The sequence below is a fragment of the Ostrea edulis genome, chromosome 3 (assembly GCF_947568905.1).
Source record: "Ostrea edulis chromosome 3, xbOstEdul1.1, whole genome shotgun sequence".
Classification (NCBI taxonomy): domain Eukaryota; kingdom Metazoa; phylum Mollusca; class Bivalvia; order Ostreida; family Ostreidae; genus Ostrea; species Ostrea edulis.
The window spans coordinates 51946717-51974417 of record NC_079166.1 but is presented as its reverse complement, the minus strand read 5'-3'; the positions used below and the strand labels follow the sequence as shown (position 1 = coordinate 51974417).

General features: G+C 36.2%; 1 protein-coding gene across 2 annotated transcripts in view; it reads right to left on the bottom strand.

Moving 5' to 3' along the window:
* The window catches only part of LOC125675655 (mitogen-activated protein kinase kinase kinase 4-like), a 132112-nt gene that overhangs the window by 90549 nt on the left and 13862 nt on the right, over nt 1-27701 (bottom strand). For both annotated transcript variants that reach the window (XM_048913433.2, XM_048913434.2), the window contains exons 3-5: nt 21731-22003; nt 8286-8435; nt 3062-3219 (exon numbers count right to left, since the gene is read on the bottom strand). In XM_048913433.2, coding sequence (XP_048769390.2) covers nt 3062-3219; nt 8286-8435; nt 21731-22003 — 581 coding nt within the window. The remainder of the gene's footprint in view (nt 1-3061; nt 3220-8285; nt 8436-21730; nt 22004-27701) is intronic.

Below are 27701 nucleotides of genomic sequence, written 5' to 3'. Positions count from 1 at the left end.
GCTGTCAAGCAGGACAGTTCACATCAAGGGTGAAAATACTATGACCGTAAAAACAACCAGCGCAGAGAAATCCAACATGACTGTTGTTCTTAGTTGTTTGGCAGACGGAACAAAATTGAAACCAATGGTTATTTTCAAGCGAAAAACAATACCCAAGGAAAAGTCCAGTGTTCTAGTGCAAGTGAATGAGATAGGCTGGGTGACAGAAGATCTGTGCGATATGTGGCTGCAGAAAATATGGGGAAACTGTTCTGGTGCCTCAACAAACCATTCAAGACAAAGATCTGGGAATTCTGGACAGACAAAAAGAATATACTACTGCTGGAAATGTCAAGCGACCCAGTCTGTGCCTGGTAACACAGTGGATTAAGGATGCCTGGGAATCTATTTCCCCTGAGACTGTGTGCTATTCATTTAAAAAATGCGGAATTAGTAACAATTTGGATGGCAGTGAGGATGACATTCGTAACAATGACTTTCCTAAGTCTGTGTCTGGTGAAAGCTGCTACAACAGAAGACAGGGGAAGTGAAAGCAGTAACTATGATAGTTTACTTTTACAATGACATTCCGCTCTCGAAGCTACAGAAGCATCTCCTCCATGAACATTTTATTGACAATGACAACGAATTTCTTTCATGTCCCGACACTCGCCAGTGATATGTTGACATAGTAACTATAAATTTCTCACTTTCAATAATGGCTTAGTATTTATGAAATAAAATTATAAAGCATATCTTTTTATTTTAATTGAGCATGTAAAGTAGAAAAAAATTGAGATTGGTGTTCAAAATATACAAGACAAGGGACATAAATCTTAAACAAAAACATGGACAAAATAAACAAAGTTTGCTGAGAATAAGAGGTTAAATATCGATGCCATATCCCAAAATATTATTTGAATACTGGTAAATACATTAGAGTATTGGCATGATATTGATTTGTTGAGAGAAAAAAGAAAAAAAGCGATATTTCTCGACAAAATTTTTTTTGAAACATAGGTATAAAAACAGTAGAGCATGGACTTGAAATTGTCAACTGATTGTGGCAAAAAGTTGACCGACTTTTAAGCGGGTTAATGGCAAATCCTACAAAATATAACCTTAAAAAATACAAGCGATTTATAGGCGAACATACTTACAGGCGAACAGATTGATAGGCAAGTATATACAGTATGATCTGCACATGCTTAGTACTCAGCAAAGAGGTCTAAGTTTTTAGAGATTAAAATCCAGTTTTAAAGTCTGAAACACAATTTAGGCCTGTCTTAATATTGGCATAACTTGGTTGGACTAACTTATGCCAAAACCTTTTTATAAAAACAGGTCCCAGGGGTCATAGTTGAAAAAAAATCGACTCTTTGCAATACATGTTACTTTGGGAACCTTTCATACAAGTTTTGGATTTTCTGATACAGTGGTTCTTGAGAAGATTTTATAAACATCTCATCCTATTTTCATTATTTCTAATTATCTTCCCAGTTTGCAAACTTTCATCCTCTTTTCTCAAGGTCATTTTGTTGCAAGTTTGGTTGAAATTGACCCAGAGATTCTAGTGAAGTAAAAAATGTGAACAATAAACCACCATGTCAACATCGATACTGACAGACACAAGGACAACTTTTTATCAGTAAAGTTCACTAAATATTATACCTTAAGTAAAGTTCACCAAATATTATACCCTAAGGCTCAAGTAACATAAATACCGAAACTAGCATTGTTGATAGTTGCAAGTGCAACAAGTTGCTCATACATGCCAACTTTCCCGATTTGTGCGGGATTTTCCCGATTTGAAGAAGTTGAAAAGGCAAATCCCGATATCCCGATCGGGATTGCAAAAATACCCCGAAATCCTGATTTTCTAAAAAATATCTCCCATTTTACGACAACAAACCCCCATTTCCAACCGGAATTTGAAATCCCGCGTCATTTCTGAACTGGCCAATCAGAAATCGGGACAATAGTCAGCCATTGCTGTTTACCTGTGTCGCATGGTATCGGGGTGGTGTAATTTACCTGGTCTGCCTGTGTCGGGGTGCTTATTGGACAGTGCGAAGCATGTTTTGATAGTAATTAATCGGGAAGACGGATTTCAAATTGACATATATCCTTTACACAAAGTTTTAACGTGAATGACAATGATGATAGTGTCACCACCAAACAATCGGACATTCCCGATTTTTGCCTCACGCTGACAGCATCGATCCAAAATTATGCAATAAGGTAAGTCAAATATATATATTTTTTCCAACTATAATAATATAGGCTATCCGAATCTATCTGTCTATAGCGATGTATTATATAGTCTATATAGTGTAGTGTTCAATAGACTATGTGATGCGTAATTCGCACAAGTCTGTACTGAATTTTATATTAGCAAGTAGCCTTTCTTTACAAGTAAAAACGTATATTTTGATGTGTTTTTCCTGGTAATTATTTCAGATGTCATGGGTGCAAAGGTTTTGTTCGCAAACTTCATAGCAGGGCAGATCACTCCTTTTCTGGTTGCAATGCAGATTGTTCCACCAGACTCTGCAAGCCCATGTTTACAGACAAGCAAGATCGCCTTTGTAGTTGTACCTAAATGCATGTGCTTTAATTTAAATTTTGATATATAGACCAGCCAATGTTTATATGGTGTAAAAGGATGCAAGTGTAAGTATTATTTGATAATATGTATGTGACTTGTTGTTGGAGAGGATTTTTTGCTGAATAGATGATTTTAATAAAATATTTATGTATATCTTTCAAAGTGGGTTTTTTTTTTATATAGTTTTGTTAAAGTTAATGGTCAAACACACTTGATGTTGTGTTAATATATGATACTTGTACAATGATTAGATTGATATTTTATTTGAAAAGACAAATATTTATTTTCATGGTAAAATGTCATGAATTTTGAGCTTTGAAAAAAGGTCGTCGCGCGCAAAATCCCCCATGGGGATTAAGTTGGCATGTATGGTTGCTTTTTCCATTTATGACAACTAGATGTTTTCATGTTTTTCTGATAAGTATTGACATCAATCAAATTAACTTGCTTACCTAAAAAAATTATTCAGCTTACCTGAATCGTTTGCCTGCTTCTGCCTCTCCACCTATTACATGAGGGCATATCTGCTTAGTGAAGAGCCACTCTGATTCTAAGACATTTTTTAGATTGAGAGATGCTTCTGGAAGACTCTGCAAAGCTAACATCCAGCTTTGCAAGTATGTAAAATATACCTTGAAAACAAAAATTACACAAAGACATTCAGTGAAGTGAAGCAAAGCACAAAATGTAGAAGAATTTGGATGTTTCCTGTCTGTGTGTATGAGTTTCTAATACTGAACCAATATGGAACTTTCGGGATGTGCCTGAACGACTGATTAGAATCTACATTTATACACCGCAGTCACATGATAGTAACCAATTGTAGGGCAAAGTTGACATCGATACAAATGGTCTTTCGCTAGCAGATGGTCCGTAAAGAGCCACGCGCAGTCTTACGATGACAATCCAGGTCACTATGGTGCTTAGTGCCCAGTGTAAATTAGATGGGGGGAAAAAGGGTGCATTTCGATGCATATCCTTAGATACAAGGCATGAAGTTTTACCGATATCCTCAAGATATTTACTAGATTTATTTACCTCGCTAACTCACATAATATAATCAAATGCATTTTCCTATGAATGGTTGTAGTGATTCCTTTCATTGAAAGACAGCATTTGATAGCATTTGAGGTATTCCATGCTTGTTTACTTAGCTGTTATTGTAATCTGGAAATGACATGCCTTACAAATTACGTTCAACAAGTGATAAAGGTCATTAAGGAATTAATTTATTATTTTTTCATTGGATGGAGGTATACCATGAAAAATAAAAAAAAACAAGAGGCCCATGGGCCAAATCACTCACCTGAGTCAACTTGGCCCATATTTAAAGATTTTCCCTATATATTCACATGTAAAACTTTGATCTCTATTGTGGCCCCAACCTACCGACAGGGACCATAATTTTTACAAACTTGAATCTGGACTATGTCAGGAAGCTTTCATGTAAATGTAAAGTTCTATGGCCCAATGGTTCTTGAGAAGATTTTCAAAGATTTTCTCTATATACTTGTATATAAAACTTTGATCCCCTATAGTGGCCCCATCCTAAACCCGGAGGCCATGATTTTAACAAACTTGAACCTGTACTATGTCAGGAAGCTTTCATGAAAATTTGTACTTTCCTAGCCCAGTGGTTCTTAGAAGATTTTCCCTATATCTTGGTATATAAAACTTTGATTCCCTATTGTGGCTCCATCTTACCCCCGGGGGCCATGATTTTAACAAATTTGAATTTGCACTATGTCAGGAAACTTTCAAGTAAATTTCTACTTTCCTGGCCCAGTGGTTCTTAAGAAGAAGATTTTCAAAGATTTGTCCTATATATTCGTATGTAAAACTTTGATCCCCTATTGTTACCTCATCCTACCCCCGGAGGCTATGATTTAAGCAAACTTGAATCTGCACTATGTAAGGAAGTTTTCATGTAACTGTCAGCTCTTCTGGCCCAATGGTTCTTGAGAAAAAGGTTTTTAAAGATTTTCCCTATATATTTGTATGCAAAACTTTGATCCCCTATTCTGGAGCCACCCTACCCCCAGGGGTCATAATTTTAACAAATTTGAATCTGCACTATCTCAGGAAGCTTTCACGTAAATTTTCAGTGGTTTTTGAGAAGATTTTTGAATGACCCACCCAATTTTTGCATTTATTGCAATTTTGAGATTATCTCCCCTTTGAAGGGGGCATGGCCCTTCATTTGAACTTCACCCAAAGATGCTTTGTGCCAAGTTTGGTTGAAATTGGCCCAGTGGTTCTGGAGAAGAAGTCGAAAATGTGAAAAGTTTACACAGACAGACGGACGGATGGACAGACGACGGACAACAGTCGATCAGAAAAGCTCACTAGAGCTCTTAGGTGAGCTAAAAAAAAGAGTAAACTGCATCATTGTGTGTAGCGCATGATGATCCCATCTCTGGTATATCCAGGGGTCCGTGTTTGCCCAACTCTCTATTTTGTATTCCTTAGAAGAGTTATGAGATTCATCACTGTTCAATACCTTCACCTTTCATGCAAAAGTTTTCCGTCTTTTTTTTTTTTTTTTTTGGTGGTTTACTACCATCAAACAAAAAATAATACATACATTCCTTATCCTTTAATATTTTAAAACATTGAGTTTACAATGTATATAATAAAACATGATTTGAGTTGAATTAACAATTTATTCTTGGACTACATTCTATATCATTCAAGATGGGCATAGTAATTTGTGAATACACAACTTCAACATGGGGCCCATGGGCCACATCGTTCACGTAAGTCACCTTGGCCCATATTTAAAGTATTTATTAACCGAAACCTCCTCATTTTTGTACGTTTACCAGTACTCATTCTTCGCTACATGTACATGTATAAGGGTTGAATTCATAACTGCAGGCTCTTACATTTTTCTCTCATTCAGAACTTCTCCCACTTTTTAACCAAACAATAGTTATGTTTTGTAATAATAAAAATGATTTATTCTATTCTTTGATATTGGGAAGTGATCTCCAGTTTTTCTTGAATTTTTGCAATTGATAATCCTGACATTTGTACTTTATAAATTAAATTTCTGATATAATACGAAAGTTTACTTTCACTCTTATGCACACGTTTCTTTTTCATTTTTGCCTTGCTATGAAAATCAATCATTTCCCTTTGGTGTTCAGAATGACAGTGAACGGTGAACGCACTGTAAATGGTGAACGCACGGTGAGTGCAAAACTGTAAATGGAGAGTGTATGGTGAATGCATGGTGAGCAAACGGAACAAGAGGCCCAGGGGCCTTATAGGTCACCTGAGTATCATGTAACAACCTTCCAATGTTTGAATTAGGTTTGTGTTTAAATATAAGAATTTTACTTTTGGATGGAAGAAACATTGAATAGCTATGTGGTCAGCCCCGCCTTTGCACCAGAACCCCTGACCCAGGGGCCATAAATTTCAGTTTTGAAAGAAGCATCCTTGATCATCATTATCATACTATTAGTTTGTCTACTTAATACCCAGCAGCAGAGGAGAAGATTTTCAAAGAAATAAAATGCATTTTCACTATATGATCAATAGGGCCCCACCCTAATACCAGAACCCCTGACCCAGGGGTCATAAATTTCACAATTTTGAAAGAGGCATCCTTGCTCATCATAATCATGCTATTGGTTTGTCTACTTAATACCCAAGGACAGAGAAGAAGATTTTCAAAGAAATAATGCATTTTCACTATATGACTTATAGAGCCCCACCCTAGCACCAGAACCCCTGATCCAGGGGCCATGAATTTCACAATTTTTAACAAGAGGTACTGTGAGCAATGCTCACTAAGAATACCCCCCGCTTACCTCAATCTCCCAAAGGGTGTTGGTAATAGGTATAAACTACCTCTTTTCTGAGTGTTGCTACTTCGATGTCCAGTGCGCATGACCTTTGACCTTTTGACCCCAAAGTCGATAGGGAACATCTTCATCCCATGGGTAGTCCATATGTATGATATGGTGACTGTAGGTGGAAAGGATAACGCTTTAGAGCCCGGAAACCATATTGCTACTTCAATGTCCAGTGCACATGACCTTTGACCTTTTGACCCCAAAATCGATAGGGATCATCTTCATCCCATTAGTAGTCCATATATATGATATGGTGACTGTAGGTGGAAAGGATAACGCTTTAGAGCCCGGAAACCATATTGCTACTTCAATGTCCAGTGCGTTTGACCTTTGACCTTTTGACCCCAAAATCGATAGGGAACATCTTCATCCCATGGGTAGTCCATATATATGATATGGTGACGGTAGGTGGAAAGGATAATGCTTTAGAGCCCGGAAACCATTGCGTCTACAGACGGACGGACAGACGGACAACTCGATTCCAGTATACCCCCCCACAACTTGTTGCGGGGGGTATAAAGAGGCATCCTTACTCATCATTACCATGCTATTAGTTTGTCTACTTAATACCCAGAGACAGAGAAGATTTTCAAAGAATTTCTACATTTTCACTATATGACCAATAGAGCCCCACCCTAACACAAGAACCCCTGCCCCAGGGGCCATGAATTTCACAATTTTGGTAGAGGGCTCAATGTTCATTATAATTATGCCCACAGTTTGGCTTCTTGATGTCCAGGAGTAAAGAAGAAGATTTTTTAAAATTACACTCATTTTGATGGTTTTTGCCATTTTCACTATATGACCAATAGAGCCCCACCCTAACACAAGAACCCCTGCCCCAGGGGCCATGAATTTCACAATTTTGGTAGAGGGCTCAATGCTCATTATAATTATGCCCACAGTTTGGCTTCTTGATGTCCAGGAGTAAAGAAGAAGATTTTTTAAAATTACACTCATTTTGATGGTTTTTGCCCCACCCCTCAGGCCCCTGGGGGGCAGGGACCACGAATTTCACAATTTTTGTTCCCCTTCACCCACAGATGCTATATGCCAAAATTGGTTGAAATTGGTTCAGGGGTTTCAAAGAAGAAGCTGAAAATGTTCAAATGTTAACGCACGACGCACGACAAACGACGACGGACAAAAACAGATAGCAATAGGTCACCTGAATGAATTCAGGTGACCTAAAAATGGTAAAGTAGAACGTTTCAGACTGTATTTGTATGTAAAACTTTGATCCCCGATTGTGGTCCCAGTCTACCCCCGGGGGCCATGATTTTAACGAACTTGAATCTGCACTATGTCAGGAGCTTTCGTGTAAAGGTAAACATCAATGACCCAATGGTTCTTGAGAAGATTTTCCCTATATATTTGTATGTAAAACTTTGATCCCCTATTGTGGCCCCCAATCCTACACCTTGGGGCCTTGATCTTAAGAAGCTTGAATTTGCAGTATGTCAGAAAGCTTTTAAGTATATTTCAGTTCTTCTGGCCCAGTGGTTAAAATTCTTAAATGACCCCACCGTACTTTTGCATTTTGTGATCATCTCCCTTTTGCAGGGGCATGGTCCTTCATTTGAATAAACTTAAAAGCCCTTCACCCAAGGATGCTTTTTGCCAAGTTTGGTTGAAATTTGCCCAGTGGTTCAGAAGAAGTCGAAAATGTAAAGAGTTTACAGACAGACAGACGGATGGACAGACGAACAATGGGTGATCAGAAAAGCTCATTCAAGCTTTCAGCTCAGGTGAGCTAAAAAAGTATTCAAGCATTCATGCTGTTACAGAATTAGATACTAGACAGACTCAATACATAGAACAATGCAATAACTTACATCCAACATTTTCCTGACATCATCATCAAATTCCTCCAAATCTTTCATTATATTTGTCTCACCCTCTGATGATACATCATCCACCATGGTCTGAAAATACTGTTTCACTATCACTGCTCCTCTTAGAACTTCCTTACATTCTTTCAGTAGCTATAAGAAAAGTGGTGAGAAAATGATAACATTTAGGTGTGCTGAATTGAAACCTTTCAATACACAAGAGGCCCAAGGGCCCTAACAATCACATAAGTAAAATATACAAAATTTTTCAATACGTGCATTTCATTCAGGAAAATATGAAAATTATTTTTCTAACCAGGTGTAGCTCTACTGGTCTAGAATTTCTCAAAGAAAGCTTTAATCTGATATATGACGAACATCAAGAATACATTTTCTATGATTTTTAAAGAATTATTGTACAGGAGATTTAACTGATTGTCGATTGAATCTGTTGGTTAATTACCGAGATGAATCATACAATTAGTCTAAACCAGCCTCACAAAAGATGAATTGACTACTTTTGGTTTTTTTAAAAGCCGAGAACAGCAAGGGAAATAAAATGAAGGTATTTTGTATACTTTCTATAAGTTATCACTTGTATACATGCATAAATGCTATATTTAATTTTAATGCACAAATATGTGATGTTTGAACATCTGTGATGTGTGCCTTTATCTTTGATGTCAAGAAATATTACATAACCAACCACTAGCTAATTCATTCTACAAAGACTAGAAACATGTCCATAGGACATGAATGCCCCGCCTGCATGATGTGACGGTTATAATGCAATATGAAAATTATGGGCCAAAGATGTGATGTTAAAAAGATGTCCATATTTGGTCCATATTTAAAAATTTCCCCATCATATTTGCATGTAAAATTTTGATACCCTACTGTGGCCCAACCTAACCCCGTGGGCCATGATTCACAAACATGAATCTGCACTATGTCAAAAAGCTGCTATGTAAATTTGAACTTGTCTGGACTAGTGGATCTTGAGAAGAAGATTTATAAAGACTTTTTCCTATATATTCGCATGTAAAACTTTGATTCCCTATTGTGGCCCCACTCTACCCCCAGGGGCCATGAATTTTGTACAATGCCAGGAAGCTTCCATATAAATTTGAACTTTTCTGGCCCAGTGGTTCTTGAAAAGAAGATTTCTAAATGACCACACCCTATCGTTGCATTTTTGTGATGATCTAGCTCCCTTTTGAAGGGGAAAAAAGGGAATAGCCCTTTAACTGAACAAACTTGAATCCCCTTTACCCAAAGATAATTTGTACTAAGTTTGATTGAAATTAGCCTGCTGGTTCTGGAGAAGAATAAAAAAAAATTGTATTTTCACTATTTCGCTATCATTTCCCCTTGGAGAAGGGCAATGCCCCTCATTTGAACAAACTTGAATCCCCTTCACTCAGAATATCCTTCACTCAAGGATGCTTTGTGCCAAGTTTGGTTAAAATTGACCAGATGGTTCTGAAGAAGATAATGAAAATGTAAAAAGTTTACAACAATGGAAAGTTTTGATTAGAAATGCTCAAGTGAGCTAAAAACCTAGGGATTATTGGTACCTTCTCATGGCCTTGATAATCTGCCACATTCACAATGGGAAACAGGTTGAATTTTTTTCATTTTGTGGGAAAAAAATTAAAATACTGAACCCTTTTTTCTTCAAAGAAAATTATGCAGATTAAGGATGACTTTTCACTTCGATTGAAGGAGAAATTTACAGTGATTTTCTTTTGTTGTTCAGGTATAGTATCTGGTTATCATCAACAGGGTCTTGTTATCGCATATGTGATAAAACGAGCTCCTCCCACCTTAATTGCTATCGCATGGGCAGTACTAACATCAGAATTACACAATAGAAACAAGACAGGGATAATTCAGTTCTCGTGAAATTACTTTTGCTGTTTCACGGGTAAAGCATGCGCCGATCGATGTCTGGGGCGTTGAAGCAAACAAGAAGTGTTATGTAACAGATATACACATACCTCAGCTGACCGCTCTTTCAGTCAGTAATGTTAAATAGTTCTCTCTCTCTCTCTCTCTCTCTCTCTCTCTCTCTCTCTCTCTCTCTCTCATTTTATAAAGAGTTTGCTAATGCAAGTCTTTAATCCTTTTCCTACTTTAATATTTGTGTTATACAGCCACCAATATGTGACAGATACTGCCAGGGATAATCAGTTTTCGTTAAGTTGGTTTTGCTGTTTTACGGGTAAAGCATGCGAGGATCGATGTCTGGGGCGTTGAAGCAGACAGAAATTGTTATGTAACAGATATACACATACTCTGTGACCGTTTTTGCAGTCAGTAATGTTAAATAGTTTTCTCTCTCTCTCATATTCTCTCTCTCTCATTCTCTCTCTCATTCTATAAAGAGTTTGCTAATGCAAGTCTTTAATCCTTTTCCTACTGTAATATTTGTGTTATATATGTTTTCTTAAAACATTTGTACAAATACATGTATAGAATTAAAATTCCTGAAAAATAATTCATGAAGCCACCAATATGTGATTAATACTGATGTACATGCAGGGATAATCAGTTTTCGTTAAGTTAGTTTTGCTGCATGTTTTACGGGTAAAGCGTATTAAATTTTATATACACATGCATAGTCCGACAATGGTATATGGCAATCTACCATTGTATTGAATGTATGGTTCAATAAATGTAAAATGAGGAGCTTTTGAAACATGTGACAAGTCGGTCATCTTCCAGCATCCTCGTAAAATTCACATTATCAAAGAGTCGGGCAGTCCTTCTCTCACTCGGAGCGCACTCGTGACAGAAGAACCGCCCATCTATTTGATAATGTGAATATTACTGGATGCTAGAAGATAACCATTACATTTAGCACTCTTTTCATACACTATGTACGCTCAAAGGTGCTTAAAGTCATATCCCACATAAAGGAAAACCTATCTAACACTCTCCCTTATCAATTTAATGCATTATTTCTATGGCAAAGTGAAGAGTTCTAATAAAAAAAAAAATTCACCTTTTTTCAAAATGTTTTTATATCTAAACTATTTAGCTCAAGTATCAACCATTCATTTCACTAAGAATATTATTCAAATTTACCAAAATTCTAAGAAAATGGCTAAAAAGATAAATAGCAATTTTGCATTGGTTAAATGTTAGGCCAAGTAAAATTAATTAGTAGATTATCATTCCTGCCCGCCCCTCGAAAATCGCCCCGCCCCGATTTTTTTTATTTTTCAAAATTACGATTTCCGGATATTTTTATGCCCGGTCCGGTATCGTAAACGTACATTGTTTCACTTTGCCCTTTAGAAACCCAAATACACATGTAATTATGATTTATAAAGCCTTTTTTCAATGAGAGAAGGCATTTTCGAGGTCAAGAATACCATGGCGAAAAATAAAAAATAAAATCCTCCCACCCGCCCCATTTTTTTGCAAAGTTTGAATGATAATCTACTAATTAATTTTACTTGGCCTTACCTAGCTATCAATAGAAAGGTTATCAATGATAAGTTATCATTTCTCACTTACCGGCGCGAGACTTATCATTATTCAAAATTACTTCTAACAAAAGAAGAATGAAAGGCCCATGGGCCACATCACTCACCCGAGTCACCTAGGCCTATACTTAAAGATTTTACCTATATATATTCACATGTAAAACATTGATCCCCAATTGTATCCTACCCCTAGGGACCATGATTTTAACAAACTTGAATCTGTATTATGTCAGGAAGCTTTCATGTAAATCTCAGCTTTTTTCTGGCCCTGTGGTTCTTGAGAAGAAGATTTTCAAAGATCTTCCCTATATATTTGCATGTACAACTTTGATCCCCTATTGTGGCCCCATCCTACCCCCAGGGGTCATGATTTGAACAAACTTGAATCTGCATTATGTCAGGAAGCTTTCATGTCAATTTCAGCTCTTCTGTTTCAGTAGTTCTTGGGAAGATTTTTAAATGACCCCACCCTATTTTTGCATTTTTGTGATTTTCTCCCCTTTGAAGGAGGCATGGCCCTTCATTTGAACAAACATTAAATCCCTTCACACAAGGATGCTTTTGCCAAGTTTGGTTGAAATTAGCCCTGAAGTTCTGGAGAAGAAGTCGAAAATGTAAAAAGTTTACAGAAAAACGGATGGACAGATGATGGCAAATAGGCGATCAGAAAAGCTCACTTGAGCTAAAAAAAATATACTTGCATGAAATGCTGATCCTCATATACATACATGGATATCATAAACTGACATGACAAACACCAATCTAATTCAAATTAGACTTATATATCCACTCCTTTATGCTCTAGCCATATTCAGAAATGGACAAAAATTTCTTCATTAATTGCTTTGAAACTACGCTTAATGCCATAAGAAATAGTGAGGTCAAAGTCACAGGGAAGGTCAAGGTCATAAAATAATGCCACAGTTGAATAGCTACCACCAATATGTATCAGTGTCAGAGTTTTCATAAAAATATTGTCAATAGTTACATTGAAACTGAGTTAAATACCAAATATGGAAAAGTGAGGTCAAGGTTAAAGGAAAAGTCAAGGTAAAAAAATATTGATGCAGTTGAATAGATGATACCAATAATGTATCAGCATGTAAGGTTTGATGAAAATTTCTTGAATAGTTTCTTTGAAATTGAGCTAAACAAAGAGCTAAACACAAAGTGTGACGGAGGGATGGAAGATGGACAAGTCAAACACTATCTGTCCCGGCCACATTCATGGCGGGGCATAAAAAGTATTAAACCGAACTTACTTAAATGTTTAACTAAAATATTGTATTGCCAAATTATTATCAGTTTATCAGTCAATGCTGACATGATATTTGCAGAATTATGGCCGAACAGTGGTTGGAATTGGTTCATGCACAACGCATAACCTCACAATGACAGACTACAAGAGTACTGCAAACGGCACATAATACGCCATCGAAAATGCTTACATAGGGTGTTTTCCTTAAGCCATAATTTGTAGAACTTTGCAACTCTGCTTCAAGTTGAATCAGCCATCACCAGGCTGCGACATTACTTTCTTTGTATAATATGAATAAAGGGTCTTACCTTAAAACTGTGACAGGAGGTAGAAAGACAAACCAAGAGTTCTGTGTGTAAAATATTTCCCCCAAATTCAACAACCAATTCAAAATTTAAAAAAATTATTGAGAAGCACATCTTCCAAGTTGAGAATCAATATCCTTGCACTATGCACATCTTCAAGTTTATTTACAAACACTCTAGCTTCTAAACTGTGAAGAGTTGTAGGGACAAACCATGTTTTTATTTAATATAATATTTCCTCAAAATGGACTAAGTTCAACAAACTGTAATTTTCTTACAAGTTGAAAATCAAAGTCCTTCCCACATGCACATCCATCTTCCATACCCATTAAAATCCTCTGTAAAATAAGAAGGTCTTCGCTTGGAACCTGTGGAAGGAAAGACGGACAGACAGACGGACGGATACAGACATCACTTTACCATTATACGTCCCATCTAAAGACAGGCGTATAAAAATGGATAGCAATACAAGAGGCCTCTGGACCATATCACTCACTTAAAACACCTTGACCTGGCTGTTGTTCAGCTGTCATAATTTTTGGCCTGGTTGCACAACATGCAAATGGCTTATAGAATGGTGAATGGCATTTTATGTAACCAACTCCTCTTACACCTCTAACTTGACATTCCTCAAACTTTGTACAGTTGTTATGGACACATTGAAGATGTCTTTTTGAAAGTGATCAGACATTTTTCGAAAAATTTACAAGTAGTTGAACTCCTATTTTTGTAATCAACTCTTCCAGCATTCATTTAACATCCTTCAGACCTTGTATAGCTGTTAAGGGAACATTGAATGCTTCGAAAAATTTAAATGTATTGTTAGACATTAAGTGACTTTTTAAGTATGGTACTTTGTGTAACCAACTCCTCACACAGCTTTTACTTGACATTTTTCAGACCTTGCCGTCATTAAAGTTGATATAAAAACATTGTGAAGATATATGTGTGAAATTCTTGTGAAAGTTGTTTTCTTTCTTTTTTTAATCCTACATTTTCCAGCATATTTTATACTGCTGTCTGTATGATAGAGATTAGAAAACATATTTAAAAGCAACCAGGCCATTTCTGTTCTTTAATCGATTTTTAAAAGATTATTCCCATGAAAAATTCTGATCCCATATTGTGGCCCCAATTCAGCCCCTACAGGTCATGACATAACATAATACAAGGTCAACAGGTAAAATATCATGGTATGAAATATAAGGTCTTGCCATAAGGAATATATAGACACTGCCCACCTTGAATAAGTATACACTCACCAAAATAAGCCACTTGTGCATAAAAAACAAGAAGCCCACAAGGCCTTATTGCATGGTCACCTGAATACTAGTTAAAAGTATCACTAGTCCAAAGGGCTAAATTCAATATTCAGCAACAATATAAAACAAACAAGATGTGTTCTTAACACTCCAATGCCCTCAAAAGTTCATATTCCAGATTTTCGTAATTCTTGCTTGTACGAGTTGTCGTACGTGCGGGACAGTATGTATCCAAAGTTAAAACCTTTTTCAAAGTTCCCAGTCAACCTCTATATAGTCTATATAAAATGCTTGCGTAAAATAAACTACCAAGTAGTACTAGTATCACACTGATAAATTCGACGCAGCCAGCATAATTTCCACATTGTTTTAATAATCAGTTCAATGATTTGTACCATTATAATGCATGGTATAATGAGGACAAGTAACATACATGTAGAAAGATACATCATTATACAAAGTCAGAGGATGAAAATAACAAGAGGCCCATGGGCCACATCGCTCACCTGAGTCACCTTGGTCCATATCAGAAGACTTTCCATATATATTTGCAGGTAAAACCGTAGTCCCTATTATGGCCCCAACCTACCCCTGGAGGCCATGGTTTTTGCAAACTTGAATCTACACTATGTCAGAAAGCTTTCATGTAAATGTGAACTTCTTTGGCTCAATGGTTCTTGAGAAGAAGATTTTTAAAGATTTTTCCTATATATTTGTATGTAAAACTTTGATCCCTCCTTGTGGCCCCATCCTACCCCCAGGGGCCATGATTTGAACAAACTTGAATCTGCACTATGTCAGAAAGCTTTCATGTAAATATCAGCTTTTCTGGCTAAGTGGTTCTTGAGAAGAAGATTTTTAAAGATTTTCCCTATATATTTGTATGTAAAACTTTGATCCCCTATTGTGGCCCCATCCGATCCCCTGGGGCCAGGATTTTAACAAACTTGAATCTGCATTGTCAGAAAGCCTTCATGTAAATATCAGCTTTTCTGGCTCAGTGGTTCTTGAGAAGAAGATTTTTAAAGATTTTTCCTATATATTTGTATGTACAACTTTGATCCCCTATTGTGGCCCCATCCGACCCCCGGGGGCCATCGTTTTAACAAACTTGAATCTGCACTATATCAGGAAGCTTTCATGTAAATATCAGCTTTTCTGGCTCAGTGGTTCTTGAGAAGAAGATTTTTAAAGATTTTCTCTATATATTTGTATGTAAAACTTTGATCCCCTATTGTGGCCCCATCCGACCCCCGGGGGCCAGGATTTTAACAATTTAGAATCTGCACTACCTAATAAAGCTTATCTATAAATTTCATCTTTTCTGGCTTAGTGGTTCTTGAGAAGAAGAGTTTTTAATGACCCTACTCTATTTTTACCTTTTCTTGATTATCTCCCCTTGGAAGGTGGCCTGGCCCTTTATTTTAACAATTTAGAATTCCCTTTACCTAAGGATGTTTTGAGCCAACTTTGGTTGAAATTGGCCCAGTGGTTTTTGAGAAGAAGTCAAAAATGTTAAAAGTTTACAGACGGACGGACAGACGGACGCCGGAATACGGGTGATCAGAAAAGCTCACTTGAGCTTTTAGCTCAGGTGAACTAAAAATGGAGGGGGACGCCTACAAATCATGCAGGTCAGACTAAGTCATATTTCTGAGTGATTTCCCAATGTTTCACGCATAGTAATGCTTAAACGAGAAGATGAAATGTCAGCTGTGTTTTGTAGACTCGCACGTGCTGAGTAATTTTAGTGCCGTGTGCCGTCCAAATGGATTTTTGCCACCTTGGAAATTCTTGTAAACAAGTTTCGAAGACAATAGAATTATTTCTTTAACATAAACTTGAAGCCAGATATTGTAATATTATAAATAATTATATGATGCACCGTTCTGGCAAGGCGTTGCAAAAAGTGAACATTTTGAATTTCTAAAAATATTCTCCTTTCATGTGATTTTTAATCACGTCTTTACTTATCGAAACACTCGTCATACTGTTTTTCAGTGAATTAAAAATATAACTGAAGCTAAAATAAAATAAAATAATTCGGAATTATAATTCTTAACGATTAACTGGTTACATGTAATCGGTCAATAGAATTTACGACTAATCGGTTACCAAATTTTCACCCATTATCATCCCTATTAACTAAATATTACTGTTGTGTTCACAAACCAATATCGCCAGTGCTTGCACCTCTGGTGTGTTCAGGGGTCCGTGTTTGTTAAAGACCCAACTTTAAGTTAACGCCCCCAAATTTTACCTGTGTCGCGATCAATGATAAGCCACTGGTCAATCAAACTTTTAACAATAGAGCTGAGGTTGATTGACGTTTGCAGAGACCGTGGTCTACAGCTACCTGAGAAAAATGTTTTGATAACAATCATGGCTAATGATGACCAGCAGTCTTCAGATCTTGAGGAAAGCCCCAGTATACCTGAGTTTTGATAGCATTGACTCGCACCTAGAATATTTTAATTTCTAACGTCCCCTATACAATTCAATTTATCATCGTATTTTCTCTCTCCATCTTTATACATGTATTATAGATTAAACAATCAGAAATCAAACAATAATAATATAAAAAAAAAAAAAAAAAAACATAAGTTATTGGAATATTTTCTATTAATGATTTATTGTGGCTTTATATTTATAAAAACATGAACAATTCTTTATTGGCGCAGCATATCAACATGTATAATGGTTATATTGCCCATGCGTAAAACTGTTACAGTAGTTTAAAACATGCTTCTGTTTGAGATACCACATGGATTATAAATTACACAATCAGAAATCAAACAACAGTAAAAAAGCATAAATAAGTTATTGAGATATTTCTATTTATAATTTATCATGGCTTTATATTTAGAGAGAGAGAGAGAGAGAGTTACTGAGATATTTCTATTTATAATTTATCACGGATTTAAATTTATAGAGAGAGAGAGAGAGTTATTGAGATATTTCTATTTATAATTTATCAGGTTTTATATTTATAAAGATAAAGAGAGAGAGAGTTATTGAGCTATTTATAATTTATCACGGTTTTATGTTTATAAAGAGAGAGAGAGAGAAATGTGTAAAACTGTAGCAATAATATAGATAAAATAATATGGCATGGCAATAGTGTTGCATACGTATGACAATAATTACTCATTTAGTCAATGATTGAGAGTAAGGGAGAGAGAGAGAAAGGGGGGGGTAGACTAGCTATGTGTCAGCTTCTGTTTGGGATACCATCGTTACACAAACACTATGTTCACAGAAACCCTAAAGAGAGAGAGAGGAGGGGGTGTAGACTTCGTGTCAGCTTCTGTTTGGGATGCCATCGTTACACAAACACTACGTCCACAGAAACCCTAAAGAGAGAGAGAGAGAGAGAGAGAGAGAGAGAGAGAGGGGGGGAGACTTCGTGTCAGATTCTGTTTGGGATACCACCATTACGCAAACACTACAGCTACAGAAACCCTACAGACGGCCCATACTGAGGGGTATCTTGACCATCCTTCACTTGGTTGTACATGTACACAGATCTACTTGGATTTATTCATTCTCTCGAAACATGAATATTTTACCTACTACACCCACGACACCGCTAACTCCCAGGACACCAGGAAGTGCCTGGAAACGCCGGGTAATATTATATTTCGGAAATTATTTATATACGATATATAACAATTTAATTAGAAGTTTTAAAAAGCAAAGGTTTAGAAATGGGCTAAACCTGTCATTTGCAATACATAAATATGACCAAGTTTGAAGGTTTACGGGAAATAGAAATGCGGTATGCATGTAGGTAGAAATTTTAATTATTTTTTTTGCACAAATCAAGACACTAAGCATAATTTGTAATAACCTGAGAAATTTCCTGTGTATATCATAAAAATATACACAACAACTGATCTCTTAGCCAGGTAAATAACATTGACCATGGATAAGCTCCGCCCACATTCAGTCATCCGTGGAGCAACCCTATGGTGTTTTTTTGGGGTCTTTAAACACTTACTTTTGTATTCTTTATAGAGTCGATGAATATTCGTTATATTTACTTTTTCATACAGCGCATATTGTATTGTTTAGGGGGGGGGGGGGGGGGTCATTCAATAATATTACTAGTGGGAGAATATGTTACAATTTTTATTATATTTTTATAGTTTATTTTATATCATTTTTTTTAATTGATATTACATTATTGTAGAATTTTGACCTCCGGAGCAAACTTCAGTGATCATATTCAATAATTTTAAACAAGACTTCAACTGTACGCAAAATAATCCTGCACTGTAATTCGAAGGTTATCATAAGGGATGGATCAGATTTTAGGAAATGCTTTCGATTTCCTGGGCCAATCTGAATACAAATTCTTTATATCTTTAATGTCTGATGTGTTTATCTGTTAGAATCGAGCCGACCGCCGAATCCCGAACATGTTGTGTAACTTTGAGTTTGTTACTACTTTTAGATGACTTACTCGAGGAAATATTTGTATTTGCAATTTTTGGAAATCTGTGATGTATTCAACGGCAGTGTTAGGAGATAAGGCTGTAATGTAGTAATATGCGAATCTATACCATAAAATGTAAATGTTTGTATTTGGGTGCTTTGTATACTCTTTACCGAAAGTTCATATATATTATATACCGTCCCACATGAACGGTAACTCCTACATGCAAACATTACAAAAAGAGGCAATACTGATGAAAGACTTTACATAATATATGTATTATCATTAAATACCATCACTAATTTGAACCCATCCTAAAGTGAAAACACTGGGGTTTCGAAATTCATCATTTTTTGTTTACTGTATCTTTAAACTTAAAAACCCAATTTTAAGTTAATACCCCCAAATTACCTGTACAGTGATCAATGGTAAGCCCCCTGTCAATCAAACATTTAACAATGGATCTCAGGTGGAGTGACATCTGTGGTCTGTATGTACCCAAGGTGTTTTGATAACAATAACAGCCAATAGTTACAGGCATTCAATATATTACAGTTTTTATAGCATTGACCTGTCCACAACTGAAGGGAGGTGTAGACTGTGTGTCAGCTCATTTAATATACAAACACTGTGACCACAAAAACACTGCAGACAGCCCTGAGACACTTCCTGTGTATATCAAAAGTATACACTGCATCCTGATCTTTTGGCCAGGTAAATTCCAGGTAGATAACAATGGCCATAGATTAATAGAATCCTTCATTAGTACGAGTGTGGGATAGGGAAATTCCACCGAGGGGACAAGATTCGCAGTCTAGGACGAGGCTTTGCCGAGTCCTAGACAGCGAATCTTGTTCCAGAGGTGGAATTTCCCTATCCCACACGAGTAAATAATGAAGGATTATTTTTCTCACATTTTACCTACAGTTTAGTGCATAAATTTAGGAGCTTTGAGAAAATTCTAAATTATCAAAATCCTCATTTGAACTTCTATGCAAAAACTAATTAGATAGGCAGAAAGAGCATACCCGAAAATGGTTTACACTGTAAGTGTAAACTAAAAAACCCAAGGTTGTCCAACAGAAAGCTATATACATTAAAATTTAAAGATAACAATGCAAAATATTTTTGCTTCACCGTGTAACGTAAATCTTCACCGTGTAACGTAAATCATAGAAAATATATGACGTCACAATCAAATGACGTCGCAGCAGTGTGAGACAGAAAAATCTCACATGGCTGTCTCACATGGGTAAAGTCTATCTCACACTGGTGATAATGTGAGAAAAGCTCAGCCCACATCCAATGATCCATGAAGAAACCCTTGACCAAAAAAAAAAATACCATAAGGTTTCTTCACTGATCACTGGATGTGGGTGGAGCTCATCTATGGTCATTGTTATTTACCTGGAATTTACCTGACCAAGAGATCAGGGTGCTGTGTACACTTTTGATATAGAATATGTCTCCAGGCAGTTTGCAAAGTTGCTGGGATCTTAGTGTTTGTACATTATGTATAATGGTTGTATCCCTAACAGTAGCTGACACACAGTCTACACCCACCCCCTCTTTACATGCATGTGAAGTTTTATTGCTAAAGCTCAAATAGTATCCAAGATATCATAAATCATTCCTTATCAATGGAGACTTACAATTTAGACATACAGTGGAATGGACCAACAGACTCAAACTATTCATATCCCCCACTTTTGCTAAAGTAAGGGACAAAAAAAGAACAAAAGATAGAAGTATGTATACATTTCCAGAGCTCCAGATAAGATGCGTATCAGCGTAAATACTTGTTGAATTTTACCAAAGAAGCATGTATTAGCGAATTTAAATACGCTTCACACCCTCAAAGTAATGCGTACATGTGATATATGTAGTATGATATAAATACGCATTATCTATTCATATGAATTGAGGTTAGCCCAGGGCTTGCTCATACATGAACTAGGCTATGAAATATATTTCAATGACAATCAGAATTTTGAAAGTTTGGAAGAGTTAACTCAAAACAACTATATAGGGCTAATTGTTATACTTTTTTTCTTAAAGACAACTATTTCAGCAACTGTGGTCGCGAAATCACAGAAAAAAACCCTTGTATTATCAATTGTAGACATATGATATGATTGCTGCTAAAACATGGTACAGAAAATGTTACCGGATAAACAATACTTCTTCCGTTAAACAAAAAGTTTTTTCTGAAAGGCCGCTCCAGCAGCATTGTCTTAATAAGTATTTAAAAGCATTTGCGAGAATGGGATCGAGTCACGCATTTATTTGATACTTGTATATTTACGGGGGAAATCCTTTGTAGTTCTTCTTATTAAAACTCTTCATTGTCATTGGGATTTTTAAATTTATCATTGAGGTATTGGAATTTGATATGTCAGACACTCATGCAGTCACATGATTACAATCCAATTCTGTATTAGTGGCAAAACAGCAATGATAATCAGTAAATTACAAAATACATTTTTGACTTTTCTGAAAAGCAAAATACTCCTTGATTTGAAAATCAGGGAGTAAATACTCTTTGTGGTAAAATGTTATCTGGAGCTCTGCATTTCAACAGGAAGGTTTCACAAAATTGATCAGAAAAGCTCCCTGCAACTTGGCAATAGTGAGCTAAAACCAGTTGACAAAAGGTGTATATTATATGTAGTAAATAAGTTAGTACTGTACCGGTCTGATACTGAGAAAAGAGGGATCTATGACTGGTCTCTGTTCTAGTCGTAGTTGCATTGCTTCGTGGATTACTTCTAGAAAAACATGAAGTAGGAAAAGGTAACTTGACTGGAATGATGGTAAGCCCATCTGAATGAACTGTTCACTCCAAGCCCCAAAGTCAATCAGACTGGAGCTTCTGTGAAAGACATTAACTGAAGAGGTATCAGCATAGTGGAGATCTAGGGCTGGGGATGAGGACAGCTGCACTGTTCCATCCACTTCTGGAGACTGGAAAAAAAATTAGAATATTTATCCATGAAGCAAGTATACTGAGACTGTCACGTAATCGAATGTAGGAAAAAAAGTCACAGATAAAAAGTCACAGGAAAATAAGTCACAGGCAAAAAAGTTACAATATACATTTTGTATAAAAATCACATAGATGTAAGAAAAAAAGTCACAATATATATTTTGTATAAAAAAGTCACAATATATATTATATCATATGTATAGGGAAAAATTCATAGTATATATTTTGATAGAAAAGGGTCACATATACAAAGGGGGAGAAAGTCACAGTATATATATTTTGAAAGAAAACTACATGTATATATAGAAAAAAGTCAATTATATAAGGAGAAAAGTTTTACTTAAATTTGATTCAAAGATATAAGATATTCCATGTTTTTATTAATCATTTGCAACAGAGTTTATATATTTTAATGTTAAAACAAACAAATAACCCCAATAAAAAGTAATTAACTTTAAGTATTTACAACAGTTGTTGACAGGGACTGTTGAGATTAATTAGTGGCTTCACAAGGCACCTTTTCCCTTTTCTAGACAGTGTATTTCCTGTATAAGTAGACAAAATGGCATCAATTTACAATCTTTGAAGCCATACATAGGATGAAGGAAAAATATGTTAGTGGTCATAGGCACCCTTTATACATATTGTGACTTTTTTTCCTACCCAGATTGTGTCTTTATTTCCTGTGACTTTTTTTTCAGTTTACCACGTAATCAGATCATCAGATGAAACAAAATTCCAAGCCTTGTCAACAAGACATGATCCAACTCTGTATTTAGGACTTTTTTAATAATTATATACCCCTCTCTATATTTTTTAATGCACTTTCAGGTGATAATGAATAACTTTTTATCATCAAGAGACAAAACTACAGTGAAATAATATTTTGTGTATGCAGTCTGGGTGTGGTAAATCATTTTCCACAAAACATCTGCTCATGCATTGTGACATCATCAGTTTCAGAGGATAATGGCCACAGTGCAGATTCAAAAAATCATATTTTGTTAATCCAAAAGTCGGATCACACTCTGTAAGATCAATAGTATCTACACAAGGAAAATTCATTCATATAAAAAAGTTCATAACCCTATCTCATTTTTAAATCATTCAGTTTTATTTTGTTGATTTGATTAGTATATTATTCAGAGAGAGAGAGATTCATATATATAAACAATACATTCATACATATAGGATCAAGCACTATGTGCAATAGTATTGTGCATGAGAAAATTTCTATAGAAAAACAAGAGTACCGCAAATGGTACAATATACGCCCGTCGGACAGTGAAATTCAACCTGAAAGCATATTGTGCACTCTGAATTGATACAATTTTTCACTCATTCTGAATAGAAAAGCCTTATTAATAAAGTGGTTCATCAGGTGCACCAATCCATCTGACATGTGAACTGATTATGTATTTCTCCGAGAGTGAGGTTGAAACATACAAAATGTAACGTTGGTGCAATATCTATCTACACTGTAAGATGACAAAAAGTCCAGGAAACCATTTGATCTACTTTTAGCCCTAAAGTAGGTCATGGTGCACCAATTAAGTTGAAATGTTAACTGATTATGTATTTCTCTGAAAGGGAGGTTGTGACTAAATTTCAGAGCAATACCTGTGACCATACCAAAAACAATCTGTAAAACTGTTTGACCTACTTCTACCCCTAAAGTACTGTAGGTCATTGTGCGCCAATCCAGCTGAAATGTTAACTGCACTTGTCTTCCTCCGAGAGGAAGCCTTTGACTAAATATCAGGGCAATATTTGTATCCGTAATGACAAAAAAAAAGCCCGGAAAACTGTCTGACATATTTTTAGTCCAAAAGTAGGTCAAGGATGGACCAATCCAGCTGAAATGTTAACTGAACTTGTATTCCTCTGAGAAGAAGCCTTTGACTAAATATCAGGGCAATATCTGTATCCAAAATGAAAAACAAAAAGCCCTGAAAACTGTCTGATCTATTTTTAGTCCAAAAGTATCGTGGCCCCAACCTTTATTTACCACATTTTCCATGATTTTTGCAAACTTGAATCTGCAGTATGTCAGGAACCTTTCATGTATACGTAAACTTCTCTGGCCCAGTGGTTCTTCAAAAGAAGATTTTTAAAGATTTTCCCTATATATTTCTATGTAAAACTTTGATCCCCTATTGTGGCCCCACCCTACGCCTGGAGGCCATGATTTTAACACACTTGAATCTGCACAATGTCAGAAAGCTGCCATCTAAATTTGAAATTTCCTAGCCTAGTGCTTCTTGAGGAGAAGACTTTCCCTATATATTTGTATGTAAAACTTTGATTCCCTATTGGTGACGCATCCTACCCCTGGGGACCATGATTTGAAAAAACATGAATCTGCACTATGTCAGGAAGCTTTCATATAAATGTAAACTTTTCTGGCCTAGTGGTTCTTGAGAAGAATATTTTTAAAGATTTTCCCTTAAATTTGTATATAAAACTTTGATCCCCTACTGTGGCCCCATCCTACCACCAGGAGTCATGGTTTTAACAAATTTGAATCTGCACTATGTCAGGAAACTTTCATGTACATTTCAGCACTTCTTGCCCAGTGGTTCTTGAAAAAAAGATTTTTAAATTACCCCACCCTGTATTTGTATTTTTGTGATTATCTCCCCTTTAAAGGAGGCATGGCCCTTCATTTGAACAAACTTGAAAGTCCTTCTATCAAGGATGCTTTTTTCCAAATTTGGCCCAGTGGTTCTGAAGAAGTCAAAAATGTGCAAAGTTTACAGACGGACAGACGACGAACAACAGGTGATCAGAAAAGGTCACTTGAGCTTTCAGCTCAGGTCAGCTAAAAATGAAAGTCCCATCTTAAATAGCTCTGGAAACTTTTAATAGGTTATGTTTTCTTAAAGTAGGTCAAATTTCAAGTTCAAGGTCACTATATGAAATGAACTTTTTAATTAAAAGTAGGTCAAACTTCCAGGTCAAGGTCACAAGATCACACACCATTGCATCAAATGAAAGGTCTTTCTCAGTCTTCGACGTTAACCGGTGGCCCGATGCCCGAGGCCAGTAAAATCGGGATCGGGCTTCTAAAAATATTTAACAGAGGAGTCCGGAGGACCTGTAAATGTTTTATTGTATGTTTTGTATATATTACAAATATAGCGTGAGACTGACTCAGACTTTGTCATGACTTGCATGTAGCAATGAAATTTCGCATCGAAAAATGGTCAACCATCCTGCCTTTTATGAAGTATAGGCAGGCACTGGAAGTTAATGTAAATATATAGTATGTGCATATATAAAAAATACATGCACATACTATATATTTACATTAACTTCCAATGTCCGTGTTGGGATTCCCGTGGGGTTTCGGGTTAGAATAGGTCCTCATTACCCCCTTGCTTGTCGTAAGAGGCGACTTATAGGGGCGGTCCTTCGGATGAGACGGCAAAAACTGAGGTCCCGTGTTACAGCAGGTGTGGCACGATAAAGACCCCTTCCTGCTCGATGGCCGTAAGCACCGAGGATAGGCCTAAATTATGTAGCCCTTCACCGTCAGTGGTGACATCTCCATATGAGTGAAATATTTTCAAGAGGGACGTAAAATAATATTCAACCCGTGTAGGGAGGGGGATCGTCAGTGAAATTCAAAACCTCACAAGTGTATTTCGCAATCACAACCATCAGATCCAAATAAATAAAAAAAAAAAAAACAGTAGTACAAGGACAAAAAGAAATCGAAAAGTTAATTCCCATTGGACTGAGGGTGGGCCTTTGCTAAGATTTAATTCGGGAGAAAACAATGTTTTGTACGTGGTGTATACAAAACACAGTAGAACATGAGCTTCTGATGTCATCTGTTGAAAAATAAAATAATTAAGATATAATAATGTCAGTTGTTCTTTAATTATGGTCATCTGGATATGTATTTTCCTACAGTAGAACATGCTTGTACCTTGCAAATGACAAGTGGTCAAATTAGAAAAAACATTTTGGGCCATTAAAATATTGTTCGGGCTTGCAATATTATTATACTGGGAGGCCCGAAGGGCCTGTGCTTCACAAAGTTTTTCGTGAAGACTGCTTTCTATAAAGAATGCATATACAAACAAGAGATGTTTGTAAAACACATATGCCCCCCATGGTGCAAAATTGAAAAGGGTTATACACACATATCATTTAATTGATGGTAGTATCATCAATTCAAAATATTGAGCAGACAATATCTTCCTATGTCAAGAGTGGATTGACCATGTGAACTAACAAGAGGCCCATGGGCCACATCGCTCACCCGAGTCACCTTGGTCCATATCAGAAGACTTTCCATACATATTTGCATGTAAAACCGTAGTCCCCAACCTACCCCTGGAGGCCATAGTTTTTGCAAACTTGAATCTACACTACCGTATATACTCGCCTATAGGTTGGTTCGCTCTAAGTCGGTTGTATATTTTGTAGGCTATTTTGGAGGGATTTGCCATTGACCCGCTTATAAGTCAGTATCACTTTTTTCAAGAATCAGTTGACAACTTCTTACATTTTCACCCCTGTTTCAGATAATATTTTGTGAAATGCGCTGATATCTATTCATTTTCTCAACAAATCAATATCAATAGTATACACCTAAAATGATGAATAAAATCATTAAAATATGTAAATACTTGTACTTTATGCATATAATCTAAGAATGCATGAATAATATAATATGTCCAGTCAACGTTAATCATGATAATCGTCAGAGTACGAAGTTGTTAAAAATACTCTACATTATGCTGTCCAGAAAAATGCTAATCTTATAGAGTTTTGCACCAATTTCTAACTCCCAAAAATCCAACTTATGGGCAAGTATATACGGTATGTCAGAAAACTTTCATGTAAATGTGAACTTCTTTGGCTCAATGGTTCTTGAGAAGAAGATTTTTAAAGATTTTTCCTATAAATTATATTTGTATGTAAAACTTTGTTCCCCCCTTGTGGCCCCATCCTACCCCCAGGGGCCATGATTTGAACAAACTTGAATCTGCACTATGTCAGAAAGCTTTCAGGTAAATATCAGCTTTTCTGGCTCAGTAGTTCTTGAAAAGAAATTTTTTAAAGATTTTCCCTATATATTTGTATGTAAAACTTTGATTCCCTATTGTGGCCCCATCCTACCCCAGGGGGCCATGATTTGAACAAACTTCAATCTGCACTATGTCAGAAAGCTTTCATGTAAATCTCAGCTTTTCTGGCTCAGTGGTACTTGAGAAGATGATTTTTAAAGATATCCCCTTAATAATTTGTATGTAAAACTTTTATCCCCTATTGTGATATATATATTGTGATAACCCCCGGGAACCATGATTTTAACAATTTAGAATCTGCACTACCTAATAAAGCTTATTTATAAATTTCATCTTTTCTGGCCTAGTGGTTCTTGAGAAGAAGAGTTTTTAATGACCCTACTCTATTTTTACCTTTTCTTGATTATTTCCCCTTGGAACATGGCCTGGCCCTTTATTTTAACAATTTAGAATTCCCTTTACCTAAGGATGCTTTGGGCCAACTTTGGTTGAAATTGGCCCAGTAGTCTTTGAGAAGAAGTCAAAAATGTTAAAAGTTTACAGACGGACGGACAGACGGACGCCGGACTACGGGTGATCAGAAAAGCTCACTTGAGCTTTTAGCTCAGGTGAACTAAAAACCAATAGGGGTCAT